At 39.5% G+C, this 22,144-nt stretch overlaps 2 protein-coding genes across 2 annotated transcripts in view; both read right to left on the bottom strand.

Moving 5' to 3' along the window:
- Positions 1–16,104, bottom strand: part of JAML (junction adhesion molecule like) — a 35,220-nt gene extending 19,116 nt beyond the window's left edge. The window contains exons 1-5 of the mRNA XM_019647397.1: positions 16,085–16,104; positions 14,925–14,985; positions 6,120–6,234; positions 5,876–6,007; positions 1,390–1,452 (exon numbers count right to left, since the gene is read on the bottom strand). Of these exons, the coding sequence (XP_019502942.1) occupies positions 1,390–1,432 (43 nt within the window). The 5' untranslated portion in view covers positions 1,433–1,452; positions 5,876–6,007; positions 6,120–6,234; positions 14,925–14,985; positions 16,085–16,104. The remainder of the gene's footprint in view (positions 1–1,389; positions 1,453–5,875; positions 6,008–6,119; positions 6,235–14,924; positions 14,986–16,084) is intronic.
- Positions 7,002–21,037, bottom strand: MPZL3 (myelin protein zero like 3). The gene is given in 5 exon segments (XM_019647495.1): positions 7,002–9,838; positions 14,925–14,985; positions 16,085–16,250; positions 17,618–17,828; positions 20,834–21,037. Coding segments are annotated over 5 exon segments (669 nt in total). The 3' UTR covers positions 7,002–9,811.
- Between the last annotated feature and the right edge of the window lie 1,107 nt (positions 21,038–22,144).

Here is a 22,144-nt window from a genome sequence, read left to right as displayed (position 1 = left end):
CTGTCAGGAAGAGCTGAGCAACCTTACTTGTGATTAAAGATATAAGAAGCTAATTTAATTTAACATTAATTGTGTTATATGTAGAATTAAGTGGAGGTTTGCAAAAAAGCAAGAGCAGCAACCAAAGTGAAAAGAAACTTATGCCTAACAGGTAATCTTCATAGAGAAACGGCTGAAGAAAATGAGACTTTCTAAAGGAGGAAAACCTCTCCACAAGAAGTATAAAACTTGATGCCACCAAGCCACTACATAGAGGGATGGATTGTTAACTCTCTGGAGAGAAGGGAAAAAACCTGCAGACTGCTTCACAGACCTCTGGGAAAATGTCTAAATACCCTGTGAAATCATGAAAAAAATTCATGGAAAAAATTCTCTAATTTCTAATACATACCATTTCTGTGTGTGTGTGTGTGTGTGTGTGTGTGTGTGTGTGTGTGTGTGTGTGTGCGTGTGTGTGTGTGCATGCGCACACTCTTTATGTTGCCTGGAACTACAGCAAAGGCAATTCTTTTGTGTACTTTGCTGAGTCAGTTTTTAGGTCACCATGTGCAGTTAAAAATAAAAATAAAAACTAATAAAGAGAAAAATAAAAAGCTATGAAAGCAAAGTACCTAATTAATTTATTCTTCTTACAGAGATATATCCATGGAATAAAGAGAAGGGAGGAGGAAAAAGTTAGAAAGAAGTGAAAATGAGCAATGAGCAACAAAAATCAGCCCGGAGCATTTAGGTTATGTATGAACAGGAGACTCCAACCTGATTGGTCTCAGGAGGCAGCCAGAGCAGCTGGTTAGAAGGGAGTGGGGCTTAAGGAAAAACCTGAAGCACAAGGAAGCCTTAGGCAGCCTTGCTAGGGTAAGGTGGGGAAAGAAGGTTCCAGGCAAAAGAAACCACCCCAAATTGGGAAAGAGCTCAGTGCACTGGAGAAACCACAAAAAGGCTGGCGTGGCTAAAGCATGAAAACAATCACAGGAATTCTGGGACTTTCTTTGGTAATTTCATTTCCTGATTTGAGACTAGCTATGGTTTCAAGGATGACAATTTAAAGTGCAGGTATGCCAGAGAGAGAGGATTTTTTGTTTGTTTTGTTTTGGGGTGTTGTTTTTTTTTTTTTTGTATCCCATAGCAGGGTCCTAGAACACCCGGTAAGAACCCAAAGGCATTTTGTTTCTACTAGAGAAGAGGAAGACTCAGCTTTCCAAGAGTCTGCTACATGGCTTCTAAAATAGCTGCTTTAGCAAAACTATGAAGTTCAGGTTAGGGAGTCTGTTTTCAACAAAGCAAAGGGAAGTGAAAATACACAAAATTGGCTTTTGAAAGAGTATGAGACTTACGAAAAATGAAATACCACTCTCCCCACCCTGCCATGGTCCCTTGGCTTCTACTTACCCAGTAATACTGGCATCAGGATGAGTTTCAGTGGGCAAAACATGTTGATGTCAATTTTTCAATCTTAATATAAAAGAAAAAAAAATCAGAAAATAGTTTCAGGATTAGTCCATTAATTTAACAAACCAACTGTGAGTTCCTCCGTGGGCCAGCCTCTGTCTGAGGCTCTGGGATGCAGCACTGAACAAGAAAGACAAGGACATCACTCACGTGCCATTTGCAGTGGGTGGGGGGAGATAAAGAAAAAAAGAAGCAATGAATGAATAATAAAACAGCAGATGCTGGTAACTGCTATGATGAAACAAAATAGAGTGGGCTGGAAGAGTCACTTGGGGGCTCCTTTAGATTGGCTATAAGGGAAGATTAAATGAAAATTGCTTTTCAAGAGAAAAAAAGCAAATAATTCCCAGATACCCTTGAGATGAAAACCCTAGACATTCTACAACCTGAGAGTTTCACATAAACAGAAGATTACAGGATTTTTACCTATCTCAGCCTGAAATTTTTACCTATCTCTCCAACTAAATTAAAATGAGTACTTTTAAACATATGAAGAATATTCAGGACACGTGGGAAAGGAGATATACAAATAAGGGGCATTCGCTAAGCTCTATGACACAAAGAAGCCACATGAACGGTCACAGGTCATGGTGAACTTTTTTTCTTTTTAAAAACTTTTTAGGTAGGGTAGCATGGATAGAATGAGGAATGGCTGTGCATGGGCAAAAGTATTTTTTTAATGTCCTTCCATGTTATCTCTGTGGTATTAATTTCACTGCAGCCATCAGCTCCTGGGAGAGGAATCAATATTCTACACAGTGCCTCACGATTTTCCTAATGAAACAGAAGAACCCTAACTCCAAGGAGTTACAATTCAACCAGTCTTGCATGCCTACCTACTACTGTGGCTGGTTTCAGCCATGATATGATCCCTGCACCCCTAACATCCGGCCACTGGAGGAATTCCACCTCAGACCTGCGAGGCTCTTTTTTCTGCATTAACATCACAGTGCCCAACTCAGTTCTGGTGGAAAACGGCAGCCATTTTAATTTATTAAAAAAAGTGATTTCCTAAAAGATTCCTTACCTGTATTCTAATCAACAAAATCTTCCATCTGGAAAATCAGGATCAAACTGCTTAAGTAGGTCCTACCCTAGGTCCCACTTATGCAGAGAAGTGAGTTGACCTTTGCAAACCTTATTTTCCTTGTCTATAACATGGGGATAATAAGGCAAGGATACAATATGATGAAGGAGATAACAGTGCTTTGAAAAATAGAAAGCATTACCACATAAGATCCTATTTTTCATGACCTAAAAGTCAGATAAGAAATAGAGTTTGTAGCTTTCAGGGAAGATTTTGGGTCCTGAGTATCTACCTTAATAAGAATGGCAAATGACTAATCGGATTGAACTGGAAACTTTTATGTTTCAATTTTTGAATCCTATCACAACAATGTAAATAGTAACTACACTGACTCAGATATACCAAAAGTTACATGAACTTTCCCCAAACATAAATACATCTTATGAAAACACAGCTCTCTCTCAGGATAGCCATGGTGCTATTCCTGTTCCATGACTCCCACCTCACCCCACACATACATGGGTAAGCATGATAAAGGGCTACCTTTATAGCATGTGATAACTTGAATACATCGTATCTGGGACCTCTGAGATCCCTCTCACGTTCTGGATGAATTCTTCTCCAGGAGTTGATTGTGCTCCCTCCTCTGCCCAGCAAACAGCTCTCATACATTCCTCAGACAGTGCACCATTTACATGAAGAAGTAATAATTGATTTGCATGTCTAACACCAAGCCCCATTAAGTCTTCATTCTCAAGTGCAGGGTCATACATGTCTTATTTACGTGTCCCATGCCTGTGCTACAGTACCAGTAAAGTACCTGGCATATACTGGATAAATGCTGATAGCTGCCAATATGACCATCAAATTAAAATCAACTTTGATATCCTGCAACTACACCACTCTATTCTAAGAGGAAACCAGCGACCCTAAAAGACTGAATCTAGTCACCAAACTCAAGTTCAGTGACTCAGAGCCACACCCAAACCATTTTCAAACACATTCTAAGAAATGTATAAACAATCGATGAATAAAAGATACCCATTTCCAGTTCCAAGTACACAAATGCACCATTAGAACTGTGTGAATGAGTAAATCGGCAATGATTTAATTTTTTAAAAAGCAATGAATTGAATGTTTAGAAAATTCTCTTCCCAGGTAAGTAAGACCTTCCATTAACTGATTCTTTGATCTTTGGGAAATCACTCAATCTACCAGGGCCTTATCCTCAACATTAAAGGATTGGACCAGACAAGGTTATATGCCAGGTACTGAGTGCTTTATATATTAAACCCATTCAATTCTCACAACAACCCTATGAGATTTTACAGAAAGGGAAACTAAGGCACAGATTGGTGAAGAGAATTGCCTAATAACACACACCAAGTGGCAGAGCCAGGATTCAAATCTAGGCATTCTGGATCACAGCCTGTCTCCTTACTACACTGTACCGCTCCTCCATGTTTGTGAAGGTAATCAATGTTTTAGGGGAAAGCGTCTCTGAACTTCATTTGTAAAAACAAGATTAATCTGCTCCCCCTAACTAAATGGTCTTCCTACCCCATTCACCTAATTAACTCCTGTTCATCTTTTAGAGCTCAAGTTAAATGTCATTTCCTCTTCTGAATTATCCTTCCTAGGTCAGATGCCTACGCACATGTTTTAATGTACTATTTATCTTTCCTTTAGGGCATTTGTCATCATTTCTAGTTATCTATTTACTTGTGCGCTTGTTTGATTAGTCTTGCTCTCCACCCGAACCCCTCCAAGGCTGTAAGCTCCATGAGGCCAAGAGCTGTCTGTGCCTATGTGCCACTGCATCGCTAGTGCCAGCACGGAGTAAGGCCCAGGCTGAACCCAGCAACCATCTGTCACATGAGTCAATTACACCTTACAGAGCAAAAACCTCTAGTCAAGTTTCACTTTTCATTTCCTAGTTGGTTGGCAAATATTCAGAAATTCCTCTTGTTTATATCAATTAGTCTATAGTAAAATCAGTTTGGGTATATGTTGTTTCCTTTAAAGTCACGGTTTCCAAAAACTTATCGACAACATTAAGTGGGGACCTACTGTATATAAAATGAATCTGTCTTTAAAAATACAACCAAAGATTTCAGCTGCACCTTGATAATAATAGACTCTATTTAAATTCTCAACTTCTACCCTGCTTCCTTCTTCACGTACTGAATTATCTCCTCAGCAGACATTCTTGAGATAATCTATAATACATAATAAGTTATCTCATATGTCAGCCAAACGTTTTGACCGGAGCTCATGGCTCTTTCACAAAATAATTCCTGGAAAATATCTTCTATCACTCCTGGGGAGCTGTAACTATCAGGATTCACTTTCCTATTATTAATCATGTAGGGGAATTGTTACAATTATGACACAATTGTAACAGGCACAATTATAACAGGAAAAAGTCTTCAGAAAAGAGACTCTTGATAATGAGACCACCACACAGAACGTGAAAATGACCCTCACATATTACAATATTACAAGACAAAATAAGAGAGAGGTGCTGTCTCAGAAAAGCGTTTGCCCCTAGTAAGGACAACCAATCACTGAGCAAACACAACTGCATAGCCTTCCCTTACTCACACAGCCTGTTCCACCTAGAGTGCTTCTATGTTCCCTCAATTTACACATGGCTGTCTACCTCCGGAGTCTCAGAGGTTTTTAGGTATACAAGTCCATATAACCTTTCTGAAGCATGAACTCCTTAAAATATATCCTCGTTTTTCTTTCCAAGACCAATTAATGCAGACTGGTAGGTTACATGGCTTCTTGTAACAGTCTAGGTTACATCGGTCAACTCTCTACTTGAAGATGACCTTGGAAGTCAATCCTCCTGCTCACTCCTTCTGACCAGGTTATACCTAAACCATCCTACATCACTCTTTCCTGAGATCAGGGCTGTGCAGAGAGTATGACAAGTATGGACTATAGCCTAGCTCTAGTAGAAGGTTTAAGTTTCTCACTTCTTAAAGTTAAGTATTAGCCTATCTAGGATCGAGAGAAGAGAAACAGCGAAGGATAAACCTTGTCATGAGCTCAAGGACTGCTAGTCACAGCTCTACCTGAAGCCACAGGCAAATGAAAAGCTAAAGCCTTATCATGATCAACATCATCATTATCATCATTTACTCTTTTATTAACAGCAAACCTTACTCCTCTTTTCTCTGAGGATCATAAGTTACTCTACACTACAGAAATGAAAACTGCACCCCCTAGACTACCTTATGATAGTCCTCTTGCAGAGACTGAGAGCTCTGTGATTGTGGTCTCATGATACAAAAGTATTGCCATTAAATAAAAACTTTCAGAATCAGCCTTTTTCTGAGAGAGAAAAGTTCAAATTAAGAAATACTTAAGAAATACAAAGTGACTGCTTACCCAAGATGAGGAGTGCCCAGGAAAAGCAATGCACTGAACTCTCCGACAACTGCAGTTCTCAAGTCCGACTGCAGTTGACTTCTGCCAGCAAGGGTCAGGCTGAGAGCAAACCAAATGCGTGTTCTGAGGTAGCTGCAGAGACACAAACAGGAACCTCTAAACTAAGGTTTACGTTTCAGTCATCTTGCCCATTACTCAGTCTTTATTACTTTCATTGTAAAAAGAGGTAATAAATTCAACTTACTGAGAAGAACCTCATATCCCAGATCTCTGCAGGCATCATCTCCCCTTCTAGACTACAAGCTCTCTGCGAGTGGGATCTTCAGTGGCATCAGGGAAATATTTGCTAAGAAATCAGCCTCATGCAAACAAAATATAATAAGTTTAAGATTAACACAAAACATTGTGTGTGCCCTGTGTTTAAAATATAGCAACCTCTCTTAATTTTCTCTCTCAACACAGAGGTGCAATAGAGCCAGGCAATCCCCCAATTCCTGCTTCCAACGATATGCCTCCCTAGTCCTCCAACTCATCACCTAGACATGTCAATTTCCTATGACAGTGTGAATCAGCATTTCCAGAATATAGGTAGCATTTTATTCCCCCAGAGAATCCCTTAGGTGACCTGGACATCCTAAATAAGAACTCAAGGCTTCTTTACTTCAAGGTATCTTTTGCTTTTAAGTCACCACTTCAAAATAAGTGGTCTCAGTGTGCACGCCTTTAACCTTGGCCGGACTGGCTTGACCTATACATGGGCATGCTTGTTTTTTGCAACTTGACCTGTATCATCTGAAAAGTTGTTGAATGCTTACTCTTCTCAAAGACTATGCTCCATGATTCTTGAGAAGTGGTGCGCTAGTAAGCCAGCAATTTAAGCAAATACTCCCACCATGGCACATTTCAAGCTAGCAATGGTTTAACAATCAAGAATTGCAAAATTCCTAAATATTTAACAATCAGCTCTTGCTGTGTGAGCTAGCTCCAGTACACTACTGATTCTATGCAGGTTCTTGCTGGGGTACAGTTCCGAGGCGAATGAATCATTGCTTGATGCTGAAAACCACAAACCTCTTTTCATATGACAGCTCTTATCTTATATGTAGATATACACCAAAAGTAGCCAGAAAGTGCAAAGAAGTTTATTAATTATGATGTGGTAAAGATATCAAGAGTTACTATGTCTGTGAACATAGCCCAACAGTGCATATCCTCCTAGATAAAACAAACAAACAAACAAACAAACAAACCCGCAGTGAAATGCAGCAATTAACAATCGAGCAGCACAACACTGGGGTCAAAGGAATGGAGCTGCCTTTTCTGGCAGAAAGTTTTGAGTTGTGCAATTAAATGATACTCTTGATCCATTCCCTATGGATCTTTTTACCGCTCCCGTTTAAAACCATAACTGACTGACACAACAGAACATTCAGATTCAGGATTTGGCCTCCAGAATGTTTTTAAAGCAGGGACATACAACGTTCCCTCTTGAAGCACCAGTGCCCAATTTGGGAGCTGCAGAGTAGCTGTTCCCCAAGAAGCCTGACGTAACAGGCCATGTGGGAAACACAAAGCATTTTGTGTAAGTTCACATTTGGTAACAGAATTAAGAGCTCGATACACAAAATTCATAAAGGAACATAGTAACCACAAGTAAAGACAAAGACAAATTCTGAAAGGCTTTTAAGCCCTTCTTGAAGCCTTCAGAATTAAATTCCCTTTCTAGACAAGGCTGGTCTCCATACAGTGTGATAAGAGCTCGTGGAGCAGCAAAAAGAAAAATAGAGAACAGCACCTTAAAAGATATTAAAACAGTGGGTTAAAAAAAACAACACGCTATCTTCCTTCCATCCTTCGAGAAAGCAGGTGTCCAAACACTGCTTTGTGCTCCTTTGAAGAAGAGCTGTAACCCAGACCTCAATATAAGGGATGAAGAAGAAAACTGATAGCAGCCTTATGGCTGTGACGTGAACACAAACCCATGGAGCAAGACTGAATTATCAACTTACTCTCTTCCCATGAAGGACTCTATTGTTCAGTCATTTTAAAAGGACTGGTTCAAATCATGATCAAGTCTACAAAATAACACTACTAAGGATTCACACAGCACCATTTGCCTAAAGTGACAAAATACCACACAGGATTAATGATCAAAACATGCCCAAAAGGGAATTACAAGCAAGCCCAGCTAAAACCGGTTCCTCATTTAATGGGATGTGGCTTTAACTGGTTCCTGTAACATCATCTCTTAGAGAAAGGGGGACCCAAAAAAAAGGCTGCTTCACAATTAGATCTCTATCTTCAAATCTCCTAGCACCCAATTTATTTATTCTCATCGCTCAAACTGTTTTCTTCTCTCTGTTGAGGTGCCAGATTGGCCCAATAGATTGGCGCCAGACAACCACATACTTAACAAGTAGCCCAAGACGGTGAGGTTTAACCACTGGAAATGTAAGCTGCGAATCCTGTCTTGCCTCTTCTACTCTTTTTCATGACTAGAGGTAAGTCAGATCTATTAACTAATCAGACTCTCTAATCTATGGACTAGGTTAACAAAAGAGGCCAGGGCAAATCCATGAGACAGAGCTAACAATCCAAATTTTTAAAAATAGATCTTGGCAAAAAAAAAAATGTAGAAGTGGTTTTTTGTAACATATATGGTGTATAATGCTATAATATGGAAACCTCTTGAGCCACCTATTGAAGAACTATGGAAAGGGACTATCCTAGTAAAAAAACAAATATGAGGGGAGGGGATAATTTTGTCTCTCCTAATTGAGAAGTGAACCCTATCACTTTATTACAGAAGACTACGTTGTCAACCCTTCCTGACATGTCATACATATTTCTTAATGGCTTATAGAAATTCCCATAGAAATCAAAATTTGAAATATGTTGCAGTAGGAAAATGAAGGAAGCTGATAAATAAGGTACTGAGAGACCAGAAAGGAGAGGTATAGGTTATGCACAACATCACTTCCTTATCTCAAGCATTATACAAAAATAGTTTGTAAATACCTCAGTTCCCTCATATTTGGTGCATTTTAGAGTCAAAAAAATGAAGAAGAATACAGGTTAAAAGAGTATTTCATTGCAAATAACTAGCAAAATAGTCTATACATCCATACAAAATCTTTTGAAGAGTTTTTCTTGCCTCTGATCTGAAAAGTCAAGAAGGAAACCATAAATCAGTCAGCTGTAAGGAAGTACTAAAGTAACAAATTGCACCAGGCAAAACAAAAGAAAGGACTCCCTGTGCCTCACCATACCTTTCCTTAATTATAAATTGCTGACACTTTAATACTTTAAAAACCCAATCAAACAAACCACTGATTCCTGATCCTACCAACTCTAGGGAAATTAGTGTTATACACTCCAAGTAACTCAAACATAATTAATGATGAGATAATTAAACCAATGAGTATATGCTGTGTGCTAACTCACAGCTGAAAATGTTAATGGAGCAAAAAACAATTCTTATTCCAAACAAACATTTTATCTGGTAGCAAGCACATCAAGAAGCTACAAGCTCCAATTCATTAAAAAAAAAAAAAAAAAAAGTTTGGCATCAGCAGTGTGGCCAATATTTAGGATTCTTCCTCAAATAATTGGAAGAAAACATATAACACATTCAAGAACAAAGGTGAAATAAAAAGTATCTTTCTATTCAGGAAAAGAATTCCTTCATTCAATTAGAGTATAAGTTATTAAAAGGGGTAGTTATGAGTCTCTTCTGAAAGTTTTTGAACAGTTTATAAATACAAAAAGGACATTTCTTCAATAAATAAATGGTTCCTAAAGTCTTTATTGATGACATCCAGAAACCTCCATCACTGCTGTCCAGGCCAGCTCCACTTCTCTGAGAGGCTTTAGCTGCCAGTGAAATGGGATATTTTCTGTTATTAGTTGATTCTTCTTATGTCCTGCAGGTTTTCATCAATATGTCTCTTCATAGTCTGAATCCTGGAGGGGAAAGAACAGTAGTTGTGGTGTGTATGTGAAGTATAATGACACAGTCAGAATTTAGTCAAAGGCCATCCCCCAAATGGAACCTAGCTTGGGGCAACATCAACAGTGAATGGCACTGACTCAATACACCTGAATTCCCATAAGATATCACGGGACTTCAATTTAACTGGTGTCTAATGGGCAAATTTCTGCTTTGAAACCCTAAGGGTTCCCCTTTCCTTGGTGAATATTTTTTAGAACCGCAACACTCATAAAAAGGTGACTGTCTGCTGCAGAATGTACAGGACTATAGCTTGGAGTTTAGGCTAGGAGTCAGTCTACCTCTGAGTTCCAATCTATTGCTGGCTGTGTGACCTTGAGCAAAATTATTTAACTTACCTAAGCTTCAGTTTCCTCATCTGTAAAATGGGGATAGTAAAAATACTGATGCCTCATAGAACAGCTATGAGAATTGAAAGAGACAAAGTATGTAAATCACTTAACACTGTGCCTGGATCTTTGTAAGCGTTCAAGATTAACGACTGTTACCATTATTCTTATTTTTATTATTCAAACCTCTACTTATTGCTTCGAACTTCAAGTGGGCCATTGGCACTACCTGGCACGCCACTTTGCTCTAGTCCATTTATTCTCCTGTCTCCTAGATGACTATTTCATACCTTCCCCTCTTTCCTCAAATCTCCAAATTCTCCACACTTTATTCTCAGCTGACGATCTTGCTTTCTCCCCTAATGGGAACAGAGACACAGTCAGTAGGGAACTTCCACAAGCTCCCATCATCATATTTACCCACTCACCTGCATCTAGGCCCATCTGCTTAGCCTTCCTTACTCTTCTTATGGATACACTCTCCCTGCCTTCAAGTAAGTCCAACCTCTTCACTTGTCCACTAGATCCTGGAGCCACTCAAGCTATCCTCACCTCTCTCTTCTGCAGTATCTATTTTTCCTTCTCTACTGACTCATTTACCATGGCCTACAAATGTGCTGTAATTTTTCCCATCTTAAAAAGAAACTCTTAACACACGCCTCCTTACCAATTGCCCTATTTCTTTGCATCCCTCCACAGAAAAACTCCTTGAAAGAGTTGTTTACACCCACTGTCACCAATAAATTTCTTTGTATTCTTTCTTAACCTTATCCCAGTCCAGCTTTTATTCCCACTATCCCACTGAAGCTGGTTTTGCCAAGGTCACCAGTAACCTCCACATTACCAGATCATCCAATAATCAATGCTCAGTTCTCATTTTACTCAACCGGACTCAGCAGGAATTGGCACAATCATTCTCTTCTCCCTAAAACGCTTTCTTCACTTGGCTCCCAGGAGACCATACTCTCCTGGTTTTCCTCCTACCTCGCTGGACATTCCTTCTTAGCCTCCTTTGCTAATTATCCTTCATCTCCCCAATCTATCAATTTTGGAGAGCTCCAGGGCTCAATCCTTTTACTTCTTCTCTACGTACACTCATTTCCCTGCTAAAAATAGCTCTACCGGTCTCTATCTATGAATGGCTCATAAATGTATATCGCCTGTCTAAACCTCTCTTCTGAACTCCACATCCACATAACCACTTGCCTATTCCACATCTCCATTTGAATATTTAATAAGTATTTCAAACTTAATATATCCAAACTCAGCTCCTGATCTTCCTCTTAAAACATGTTCTACCCACAGACTTGTACATATTAGAAAAAGGCAACTCTAATCTACTAGTTGCTCAAGTCAAGAATCTTGTAATTATCCTTGACTCCTCTCATTCTTTAACATACTTGTATACATGCAACCCATCAGTAAATCCTTCTGGCATTACCTTCAAATTATAATCAGAATACAACCACATCTCGTCACCTGTACCACCACCACCACCCTGATCCAAGCTAACGCTATCTTCTCACTGGCATTATTGCTAAAGTCTCCTAATTGAGTTCTCTAATTCTGTCAAGGTCCCTTACCACGTATTTTCAACACAGAAGCCAGTAAGATCCTTTTAACACATTCATCAGTTCATAGTGCTTCTCTTGTCAAAAACCTCCCGTGGATTCTGTTTCATTAAGAATAAATGTCCTCTCAGAAAATTATAAGACATTGATTGAAGAGAAAATTAAAGAAGATACAAATAAATGGAAGTATATACCATGCTCATGAATAGGAAGAATTAATACAGTTAAAATGTCCATACTACCCAAAGCAATCTATAGATTCAATGCAATCCCTATCAAAACACCAATGGCATTTTTCACAGAACTATTATAGAACAAATAATCCTAAAATTTATATAGAACCACAAAAGACCCCAAATAGCCACGCCAATCTTGAGAAAAAAAGAACAAAGCTGGAGGTTGCATGCTACCTGATATCAAATGAGATACCACCTCACGCTTGTCAGAATGGCCATTATCAATAAATCAACAAACAACAAGTGTTGGTGAGGATGTGGAGAAAAGGGAACCCTGGTGCACCTTTGGTCGGATTGCAAATTGGTGCAGCGACTATGGTAAACAGCATGGAGGTTCCTCAAAAAATAAAAAGTAGAACTACCTTATGACCCATAAATTCCACTCCTGGTATTTATCTAAAGAAATCCAAAACACTAATTCAAAAAGACATATGCACCCCTATGTCCACTGCAGCACTATTTATAATAGCCAAGATATGGAAACAACCGAAATGCTCATCAATACACAACTGAATAAAGAAATTGTGGTACATATATACAGTAGAAGATTACTCTGCCATAAAAAGGAATAAAGTCTTACCACTTGCAACAACATGGATGGACCTACAGGGTATTATGCTAAGTGAATTAAGTCAGACTGAGAAAGACAAATACCATATGATCTCACTTATATGTGGAAAATAAAGAACAAAATAAATGAACAAACAAAACAGAAACAGACTCATAGATACAGAGAACAAATTGTTGGTTAATAGGTGGGAGGGGGTCAGAGGGCTGGGTGAGAAAGGTAAAGGGATTAAGAAGCACAAATTGATAGTTACAAAGTAGTCATGGGGATGTAAAGTACAGCATGGGGAATACAGTCAATAATACTGTAATAACTATGTGCAGTGTCAAATGGGTAACAGACTTATTGGCGTTATCACTTTGTGAGGTATATAAATGCCTAATCACTATGTCGTTTTGTACACCTGAAACTTAAAAAATAAATAAATAAAAGTCCAGGTCATTACAATCACTATAACGCTCTATAAGATATGACATTATTTCTCTGAAGAAATACTATTCTTCACCTTGCTCACTTCATTCCCACTACATTGGCCTCCATGCTGTTCCTAGAACATGCCAATCATGGCCCCTCCTCAGTGTCTTTGCACCTACCATTTATTTGCCTGAAATGTTCCTCTACATTAGACATAAGGCTTGCTATCTACTTCTTTTAGGTGTTTGCTTAAAAATCATTTCAATGAGGGTATTCCTGACATGCCTATTTAATATCATACCCCCTATCTAGCCATCCCACCTCCCTTTCCTATTTTATTTTTCTCTAAAGCATTAAGCACCGTATGGTATACTGTATACTTTACTTATTCTTTTTATTTAGTTATTTTTTGTACCCCAATTTAATAGTAGGTGACATTTCCGCTGGGTCTTGGAGAATGAGTTTTCCAGAAATGGGAAGAGTGTAAGTTCTTTGATAGCAGTTTGTCAGTTTTGTTCACTGCTGTTCCCTAAGTACCTAGAATCATATCTAGCACATGGCAGATGCTTAGTGAATAACGTTGAATGAATTAATATCTCAAATGTGGATAATAATCTTACAGACATTAACTTATCTTGCATTATCAAAATATTCAAACCCTGGGCTGGCTTAGTGGCTCGCTGGTTAAGAGTCGGCTTGGGAGCGCGAACTCTGAGCAGCGGGGCCTCCAATTCGGATCCCACATGGGCCAGTGATGCTGCGCTCTCTACAGCTAAGATGGTGAACAACAGCTCAACTTGGAACTGGACTGCCGTGAGTTGCCGGAGATGGCGTAGGCTGCAGTGGAACTGCAGTGGGCTGCCGTGGGCTACCGTGAGTGGCTGGCAGCCAGCGTGAGCTGCCGTCAGCCACCGTGAACGGCTGTCCAATGGCCGGTGACCGATCTGCCTCAGCCAGGAAGAGCACAGTGATCACAATACCAACTTGGGCCAGTGAAGCAACGTCCTCCACAACTAGACTGAAAAACAAAAGAACAGCAACTTGGCTGTTCCCCTTCCCTGATTCCCCAATGCTGTTCCCTCTCCCAATTCCCCAATAAAATCTTAAAAAAAAAAAAATTCAAACCTTAAAAGGTGATATTAGATCCTTTCCATTAGCACTATTAGCCTTTCTCTCGTCTTACCTATTGTACTCAAGTGCATGCGAGAAAGAGAAACAAAGAACACTATTGGGCTGTGGTCACCTGGCCAAGTGCTGAGCTTGGCAATAATTACAAACAGGGCTCAAGTTTAAACCCTAAAATAACACGCATGCTTCATATTAGATCATAATTTGCTTTTGACCTGTTTCCAACTGTACCACATCAGAGAGTCTTTCCTCCTCCTAGGATCACCGGGACAGCCACACAAGCCTACCAGTCACAGCAGGTGCGCAAAAGGGGAGGGATGACGGCCTCACAAAATTTAAATACAACTTCAGGCTTTCCAACCTGAGTATTTCTTATTGACAAAGCCAGCAAGTGACTTAAAATTAAAAGGTTATATCATTCTAATTCCCTGGGGTGGGGGCGGGGGAGGGGGGTGGAACTGAGGCTCTGCAGAAAAGTTCAGTTCAAGGCTCTGGGTCCAGCCAGTCAAGGTCTCCTAGTATGACCCCAGTAGCACAGGACACTCCTCTTTAAGGATGTTCTCTGCAGCAGACACTGCTCTGCACAGTCCCCCTTCCCTAACTTCATGACACCATTCTGTGCCCATGAGACAGCAAATAAGATAATGCTTAGAGACCAAAATGCTTTGGAAGAAGACCTTGGCTGATACCATGCTTTGGACCTACTCTCTGCTGCCTCTGAGGGCAAAGGATCCCCATAAGTAAGCAAAAAAGTGAAACATGAACAGGGAACAGACGAAATGGCATGGGCTTACCAAGCACTCGGCACAACGGACACAAACTCTTGCCATGCAGTCATCCTCCTCTTGATCAGTGCTGTAGAAAGAGGACAAACCAAATCAGAACAATCCCTAACTCAGTATAGTAGAGCAGCTAAGAGCACAGGCATTGAAATCAGACAGGTCTCGTTCTAAATTCCAGTTTTGCCACTTACTAACAGGGTGACTGGGCAAATTACTTAAGCTCCAGGAGCCTGTTTCCTCATCTGTAAAATGCAAATATTACCAGCTACACTTAAAAGATAGTGGTTAGGAGTCAATAAAAAATAAACACATGCAAAACATGTATCACAGTACCTGGCACATAGTAAGTGCTCAATAAATAGGAACTAGTCACAATCATTCTTTTAGAAATGTACTGAGCACTAACCATGGCTGAGGCATTGTGCTGGGCTGGGGATAAAGACATAAATAAAGTACATCCCCTTGAAGAGTGCCAGTCTCACGGGGGTGAGATACCTGCTAAAACTTTAACAAGTCCCTTATAATACAATGTGATAAATGTTTTAATGGAGTTAAGGTCAAATTGCTATTGTAGCAAAGAGGAGGGAGTGACTAATTTTCCCTGTATGACTCAGGAAACTCAAGAGAAGGTGACATTTCAGCTGGGTCTTGGAAGATACAGAAGAGTATGCCAGGCAAAAAAGGGAGAGAGAAAGGGGATTCCAGGTATGAGAATGCGGGTGGGGGGTGGGGTGGGCAGAAGACGTGAATGAGCACAGTATGTTTAGATAAGAAAATAAGCTCACTGTAGCTGGAATGTGGAGCAAATGAGAAGAAACTGTAGGAAACAATGTGACTTGTTAGAATTTCCTGTTAATTTTGAAGGAATGAGATTTCCACTTCAGAATTTATATTGAGAACCATAATATCGTACAATCTGATTTCCAAAGCAGGAAACTAAAACCATACTATCAACCCCTCCATCTCTCTCCAAATTAATATTCACAGATTTCACTTTCAACCTTCCTTCTAGGACTGCTCAGCAGAACTATTCTCTTCAAAAGGAAATTTCACCAGAACTAAATTCAGCCCAGAAGAAAGGAAGGCACGGACGCAGGGGCCTGGGTCCTATCCACAAAGCAGGACTCTGAAGAAGAAATGGGTTTACTGCTCAGGGCTCCAGCTGGACTTACTCATCCGAAACCTCAATAGACGACTTCTTATAGCCAGACTTGCTCCTCTTCGGCAGCCCTGCAGACTTCCTCCCCATTCTCACCAGCAGCAGAACCACCACCACAGTTGAGGGAATGAAGACAAGAATGGAAAGAAGGCCCACAGAGGAGAGCATGGTGCCAAAACCTAGAGAAGGAAAAAGAGAAGGTAAAAGAGAGGAACATGCAAAAGTGTTTCCTTTGACATGAGATAGGTTTTGCTTTTGCTCTTGTATTTATTCTCATTACAAAAGGAATAAATTCAATGTAGAAAAGGTCGAAAATACACACACAAAAAAAGAATACAAATTTGCCCATAATCCTCCTACCTAGGATTAACATGTTAGTATCTACCTATTCACTCTTCTTTCTAGGCATATGTGAATATGGGTCTGCATATAGGGAGAAGAATGTATACTGTTTAAAGTATGAATTATATTTTACATAATATTTCTAACCTTTTTTTCTTAATATAAGTATTTTCCATGTCATTAAAGTTTCTTCCAGATATGATTTTTTAATGGCTGCATAGTATTCTACCATGCTGAGTAGTTTATTGAATCAATTCTCTAATGCTGGACATTCAAGTCACTTGCATTTCTTTGGATTTATGAATTATATTATGATGATCATCTTTGTACATAAATCTTCATGTTTAGCTCTGTTTCTTTTAGATACATTTTTTAAATGGAATTACTAGATCACAGGGTGTATACTTTTAGGGCATCTGTTTCATATTACCAACTGTCTTCCAGAAAAACTATATCAGTTTCTGCTCTCACCAGGAGTATAAATGTTCCCATATCTTTGAAACTTATGATTTATGGTCATAAAAAAAAGACCATAATGCAGTCCTGTATCTTTAAGTCTTTAGTTCAAATCCAACTAAGAACTAAAATGACCACTCAGTAGTCACCAGGAAATAATGTAGAAAAAAAAAGGCCAGTCCTTAACCTACTATCCTTGTTTCATCATACTAAAAGGAAACTTGTTCTTTGCAACACAAAAGAAATGTGCTGCCTCCATCATTAGAGGGGGTACCTTTTCAAGACACAGGCAAGATCACTGTCTCATAACTGAGGGCATGAACATACTAGGGAAACCAAAATGACACATATTTCACACAGATAATAACCCTCCATTTATGCAAGGATTTGTCATACATCCCACAAGATCTCTGGTCACCTAAAGTTTAAAAAACAAAAAAGGATAATAGAAAAACTATGACAATATTTGAAGAAAAACTTCAATTTGCAAAATAAAGATTAAAAGATTCATCCTAGGGGGTTGTCACTTTGAGGGGTAAAAAGTATAACTATTGCACTGTGTTGTACACCTGAGACTAATAAAAAACCCTCACAAAGATTCATCCTAATAGACAATGCAAGATGGCAGAATGCTCCAATGACCAACTGGCTTACAAAGATAGGTAGCTTTGCTTATCACTGATCTCTCCAAAAAGTACCATAGTAGTCACCAAGCACTGCAGAAGAAGGTTGGTAGCAGTTAGCTTACCCCTTTCTGTGACTATTAGCTCTGTCATGGGAATATTATGGTGCACGTCTGGGGGATTCTTCACAGCACAGCTGAATGTTCCATTGTCCTTTATGGTAGGGTTGTTAATGCTTATGGATGCATCCCCTTTGTATACATCTCCAACCCAGGAAATTCGATCTCGAAATGTGCCTGCTGTGGTTGGGTACTGGAAGGACTGATAATGAAAAATCTAAGAAAGCAACACCATGAGAAAAAAAAGTTAATTTGGAAAATGCTATGAAAATATAAAGCTAAATAGATCTAAAATACAATACAAATGTATACTGGGTTTTCTCAGTTGGATATTTTTTTTATGCTTTGTTCACCTCGATTCTATAGGTTAAAAGACAGGTTAATCAAACATCAGAAAAAGGGCTGATGAAAGAATCCTGGCATCCTAACTCTTGAACCTCTTCTAAATGCTCCTTAAAGTCCTAAAGCAGTAGTTCTTGATGGGATGGAGGGTCGGGCTGGACCCTTTTGGAGGCACTTTTGCCCTCCAGGAGACATTTGGCAATATCTGCAGACATCTGTGGTTGTCACAACTAGGGGGAGTGTTACTGGCATCTAGTGGGTAGAGGCCAGGGATGTTGCTAAAAATCCTAAAATGCACAGGACAGCCCCACAACCAAGAATTACCCAGATCAACAAGTCAACAGTGCCAAAGTTGAGAAGCCCTATTCTAAAGTAGTATCTAATATTTGTATAGTGCTGTATGGTTTGCAAATGACTTCCACACATTTACTCATTTGAGCCTCAGAGACTACACATGGGGCAAAACCAAAAAACTAAATGAGTTACTCAAAAGTGCATAAGCAAGTAAGTGGGAAAGGAGAGATTTTTGTTTCTTCTCAAAATCACCAGGAGGGTATAATATAATCAAGCCTTTCCCAAGTTAGCCACCTTGGCAATTAATAAAAACCTCACGTCAAACGCATGACCAGCACTCAGTGAATGTATGCTGAATCACAACAATGCTGCTTCACATGGGTAATCAGACACTTCATTGGCAAGCACCAAGTTACATCTGGTGGTAGGCTGAACAGGTACTACAATACAATATGATCTCTCTTATGCAAGAGTCAAGGCTTTCCTCTTTCTTTGTTTACTTGGTACTTCCCCACTTAGGGGACAATTGCCCAATTTTGAAGAGCAACTTCCCAAAGAAGATGCTGAATCACTTATTGGTTCATTTGTTTATGCATTCATTCATTAAATATTTACTGCATGCCCACTACATGATAGGCACTATGTTAAGCAAAAGGATATAGTGGGAGCCAAACAAGCACAGTCCCTGCTCTCCTAGAATTTACAGTCTGGTGGGAAATACAGATATTAAAATAATAATAATATGTGTAATGTGTATTCCAAAGAGGGAGGTAAAGAATGCCTACCACTGATAATTAGCATCAACATAAAGGGGTTTGAAATTCCTTATTGACAAAACAAGACCTGCTGTGTATCTTCAAGATTAATCCAACCTCTACTTTCAAATTAAATTAGTGATACTCAAATCCTTCCTAACTGATTAGTCTGGCAGAACCCTGACCATGTAATTGAAACATCATGTTGTGACTTTAAAGGCCCACTGATGCCTACTTGGGTTAGCCAAATTTCTGACCAGCCTCACAGAGAACAGCACCATACGAGAACTACTTGCTGTTTGCATTTAAGGTTTCTGATGCAAGAAAATCTCCATTGCTTGCCCTGTCCTACTTTTGACCAAGGAGGCAGAGCCAAATAAGGCCAGTCATAGTTTTCAACCACTCAAAATAAGTGAACTATTTTAAGTCTAAAGAAAAAAGGACCACAGATACAGCCTCGCTGCCTTCACTGGAGCTACCTACCTAGAAACTACGTGGCATTCAATAATGGCTCCTAAAACAAAATTCAAAGATATACGTTAAAATCAAAGCGCAAGTTTTGGCAATGAAGGAAACAGGAAAAACAAATTAAGGATGCTTTCAAAATATAATCTTACATACAGCTATGACATTCACATTCTTGACAGCATCTATCCTGAGCTAAGGATACTTCTGGAAGCATAGAAAGTTTTTTGGGTTGTTTTTTGTTTTTTGTTTTTTAAAGATTTTTATTGGGGAATTGGGGGATGGGAACAGCGCTGGGGAATTGGGGGAATGGGAACAGACAAGTTGCTGTCCTTTTGTTCTTCAGTCTAGTTGTGGAGTCTGTTGCTTCACTGGCCCAAGTTGGCACCATCATTGCGCTCTTCCCGGGTGAGGCAGATCAGTCGCCGGCTTCTGAACTACTGCTCACGGCGGCGGCTGCTGGCCGCTCACGCTGGCTGCTGGCTACACACGGTAGCCCATGGCAACCCACTGCCACAGGGGCTGCAGCCTACGCCGTTGCTGGCGACTCTCGGCAGCCCAGCTCCAGGTTGAGCTGTTGTTCACCATCTTAGCTGTAGAGGGCAGTGTCACTGGCCCTTATATGTGGGATCCGAACCGGGGCCCTCTGGCGTCCCAAGCCAGTTCTTAACCATCGCGCCACTCGGCCAGCCCTTTGTTTATTTTTATAGCACTGCAATCTTCAATTAGACATCCACAATGGAATTTGAATCATAAATGTGTTTTATATGTGGGACTAAAGTATACTGCTTCCAATATTGGAAAACCATCTGTCATTAACAGCATTTGTCATCAACACAAGGTGCCAGCATTTCCTTCAAAGGGAGCTATATAAATCAATGCAGACGTTTACACACTGGGAGAAGATAAATATACAGAGTACAGATATACAAGCAGATACACCCACTGAGACAACTTCATATGATAAGAAACGATCAGCTTTAAGAGAAAGGATGTCTATGACCTACAGAATTTTTCTATCCAACATTCCTGGAGGTACCATTTTTTTAATACATGAAATCTGAAAATAAAGCTATGAAGCCACGCAAAAACAAACAACAAAGGGGAAACAAAATTAAACCACATTTCATCTGAGTTTCTCACAATTTTTTTTCCTATATATTATTTGCAAAACTCTTAACATAGAAGAATAAAAGGCCCTACAAGACCAAATGAATGCCATGAAGGGTAGAAGCTCATCTTCTATTCTAAGATGAGAAGGCCTAAAGAGTGCCTGGGACTTGGAATGAAAGGATTCCAGAGCTGTTGACCACAGAAAACGCACAGAAAATTTTTTTAAGAAAATTTTTTTAAGATATATACTTACTGATTCGGTGCGACTGCTGCTGGGTGGTCGATATGTCCAGTCTATGGTGAGTTTATCAGTGACAGATGAAGTGGACTTGAAAATGCATTTCAATTTGACCTTTTCTCCAACATAACCCTTAACATGGGTATCCACTTTTATCTCCAAGGAAAGGACAATGTGAACACCTAATCAAAGCAAGCCCAAATACTTAAATGTTTTCATTTGGGTGGACTACACAGATGAGTGAACAATCAGAGATGCTAATTATCATTTTTAGGGCTCGCATTAAAAAAAAACAACATAACAATAAATATCTTCTCATGCAAGCCCAAAAGGACAAGTAGCAGATATCTGCATCATTCAAGGGTAGTTTTGTCATTTTACAATATTAGATCATAGAATGAATGCTTGAATAAAAATTTTAAACCTGGTCACATCAGCATTTTTCCAAATACAGACTTGTGGTTAAATTAAGTAGAGACAAGTGGGTCAGCCCACAGCAGGCTAAAAGACACCATCACCCACGCACACTCCCGGAATATGTCAGCCATTTGTGGTCTAAGGAACCTACCTACTCCACTGTGCTACATGGTTGTAACCTGAAGCTACCACTGCCTCAACCACCAACAAAATGAGAATAAGAAAAAAGAATGGGACTTTTATTCAAAGAATTTTATAAAACTGCCCCAAGGTTTTACCTAGTTTTATTTTGTTTTTTCCTTTCTTGAAGCTGGTTAATGGATCACACATCCATTTACATTTTAGAATGCATTAAGTTGAGGAAAACAAAACAACTTAATGCATTCTAAAATGTAAAAATATCACTTTTAAATTCTCTAGAGATTTACTCTTTCCACAACCACTTCATATATTCAAATTTGACACTCCACTGCCCCCAAAGAGTTGGCACTTTCTTCTGACCAATCTTTCTCTGCTTCCAGAGAACAGNGGAGTACAGTCAGTCAAGGAACTGAAATGAAGGCAGTATGGCTGCAACACGAAGAGCATGACAGAAAAGTATGAGATGTCACTAGAAGGTAAGCAGGAACCTGATCATGCAGGACCTTAGAGATTTGGGTCCCTATTCTTAGAGTAATAGGAAGCCATGGAAAATATTAAATGTGAGACTGAGTGATAATGGACATGATAAAGTCTGCATTTTAAAAAGATTATTCTAGGGAAGACCATTAGGAGGAGCTAAGAATAAATATAAGTAGATTACTTAGGAGGCCATTACAACAGTCAAGTGAGAAATAAGCAAAGCTTGAACTAAGTTGGTGGCAGTGGATAGGGAAAGAACTAGGAAGACAATAATCCTTATAAAGTAAA

The sequence above is a fragment of the Hipposideros armiger genome, unplaced genomic scaffold, assembly GCF_001890085.2.
Source record: "Hipposideros armiger isolate ML-2016 unplaced genomic scaffold, ASM189008v1 scaffold_111, whole genome shotgun sequence".
In the NCBI taxonomy this organism is placed as follows: Eukaryota; Metazoa; Chordata; class Mammalia; order Chiroptera; family Hipposideridae; genus Hipposideros; species Hipposideros armiger.
Note: the sequence above shows the minus strand (reverse complement) of the source record. Positions and strands in the feature narration are given on the sequence as shown.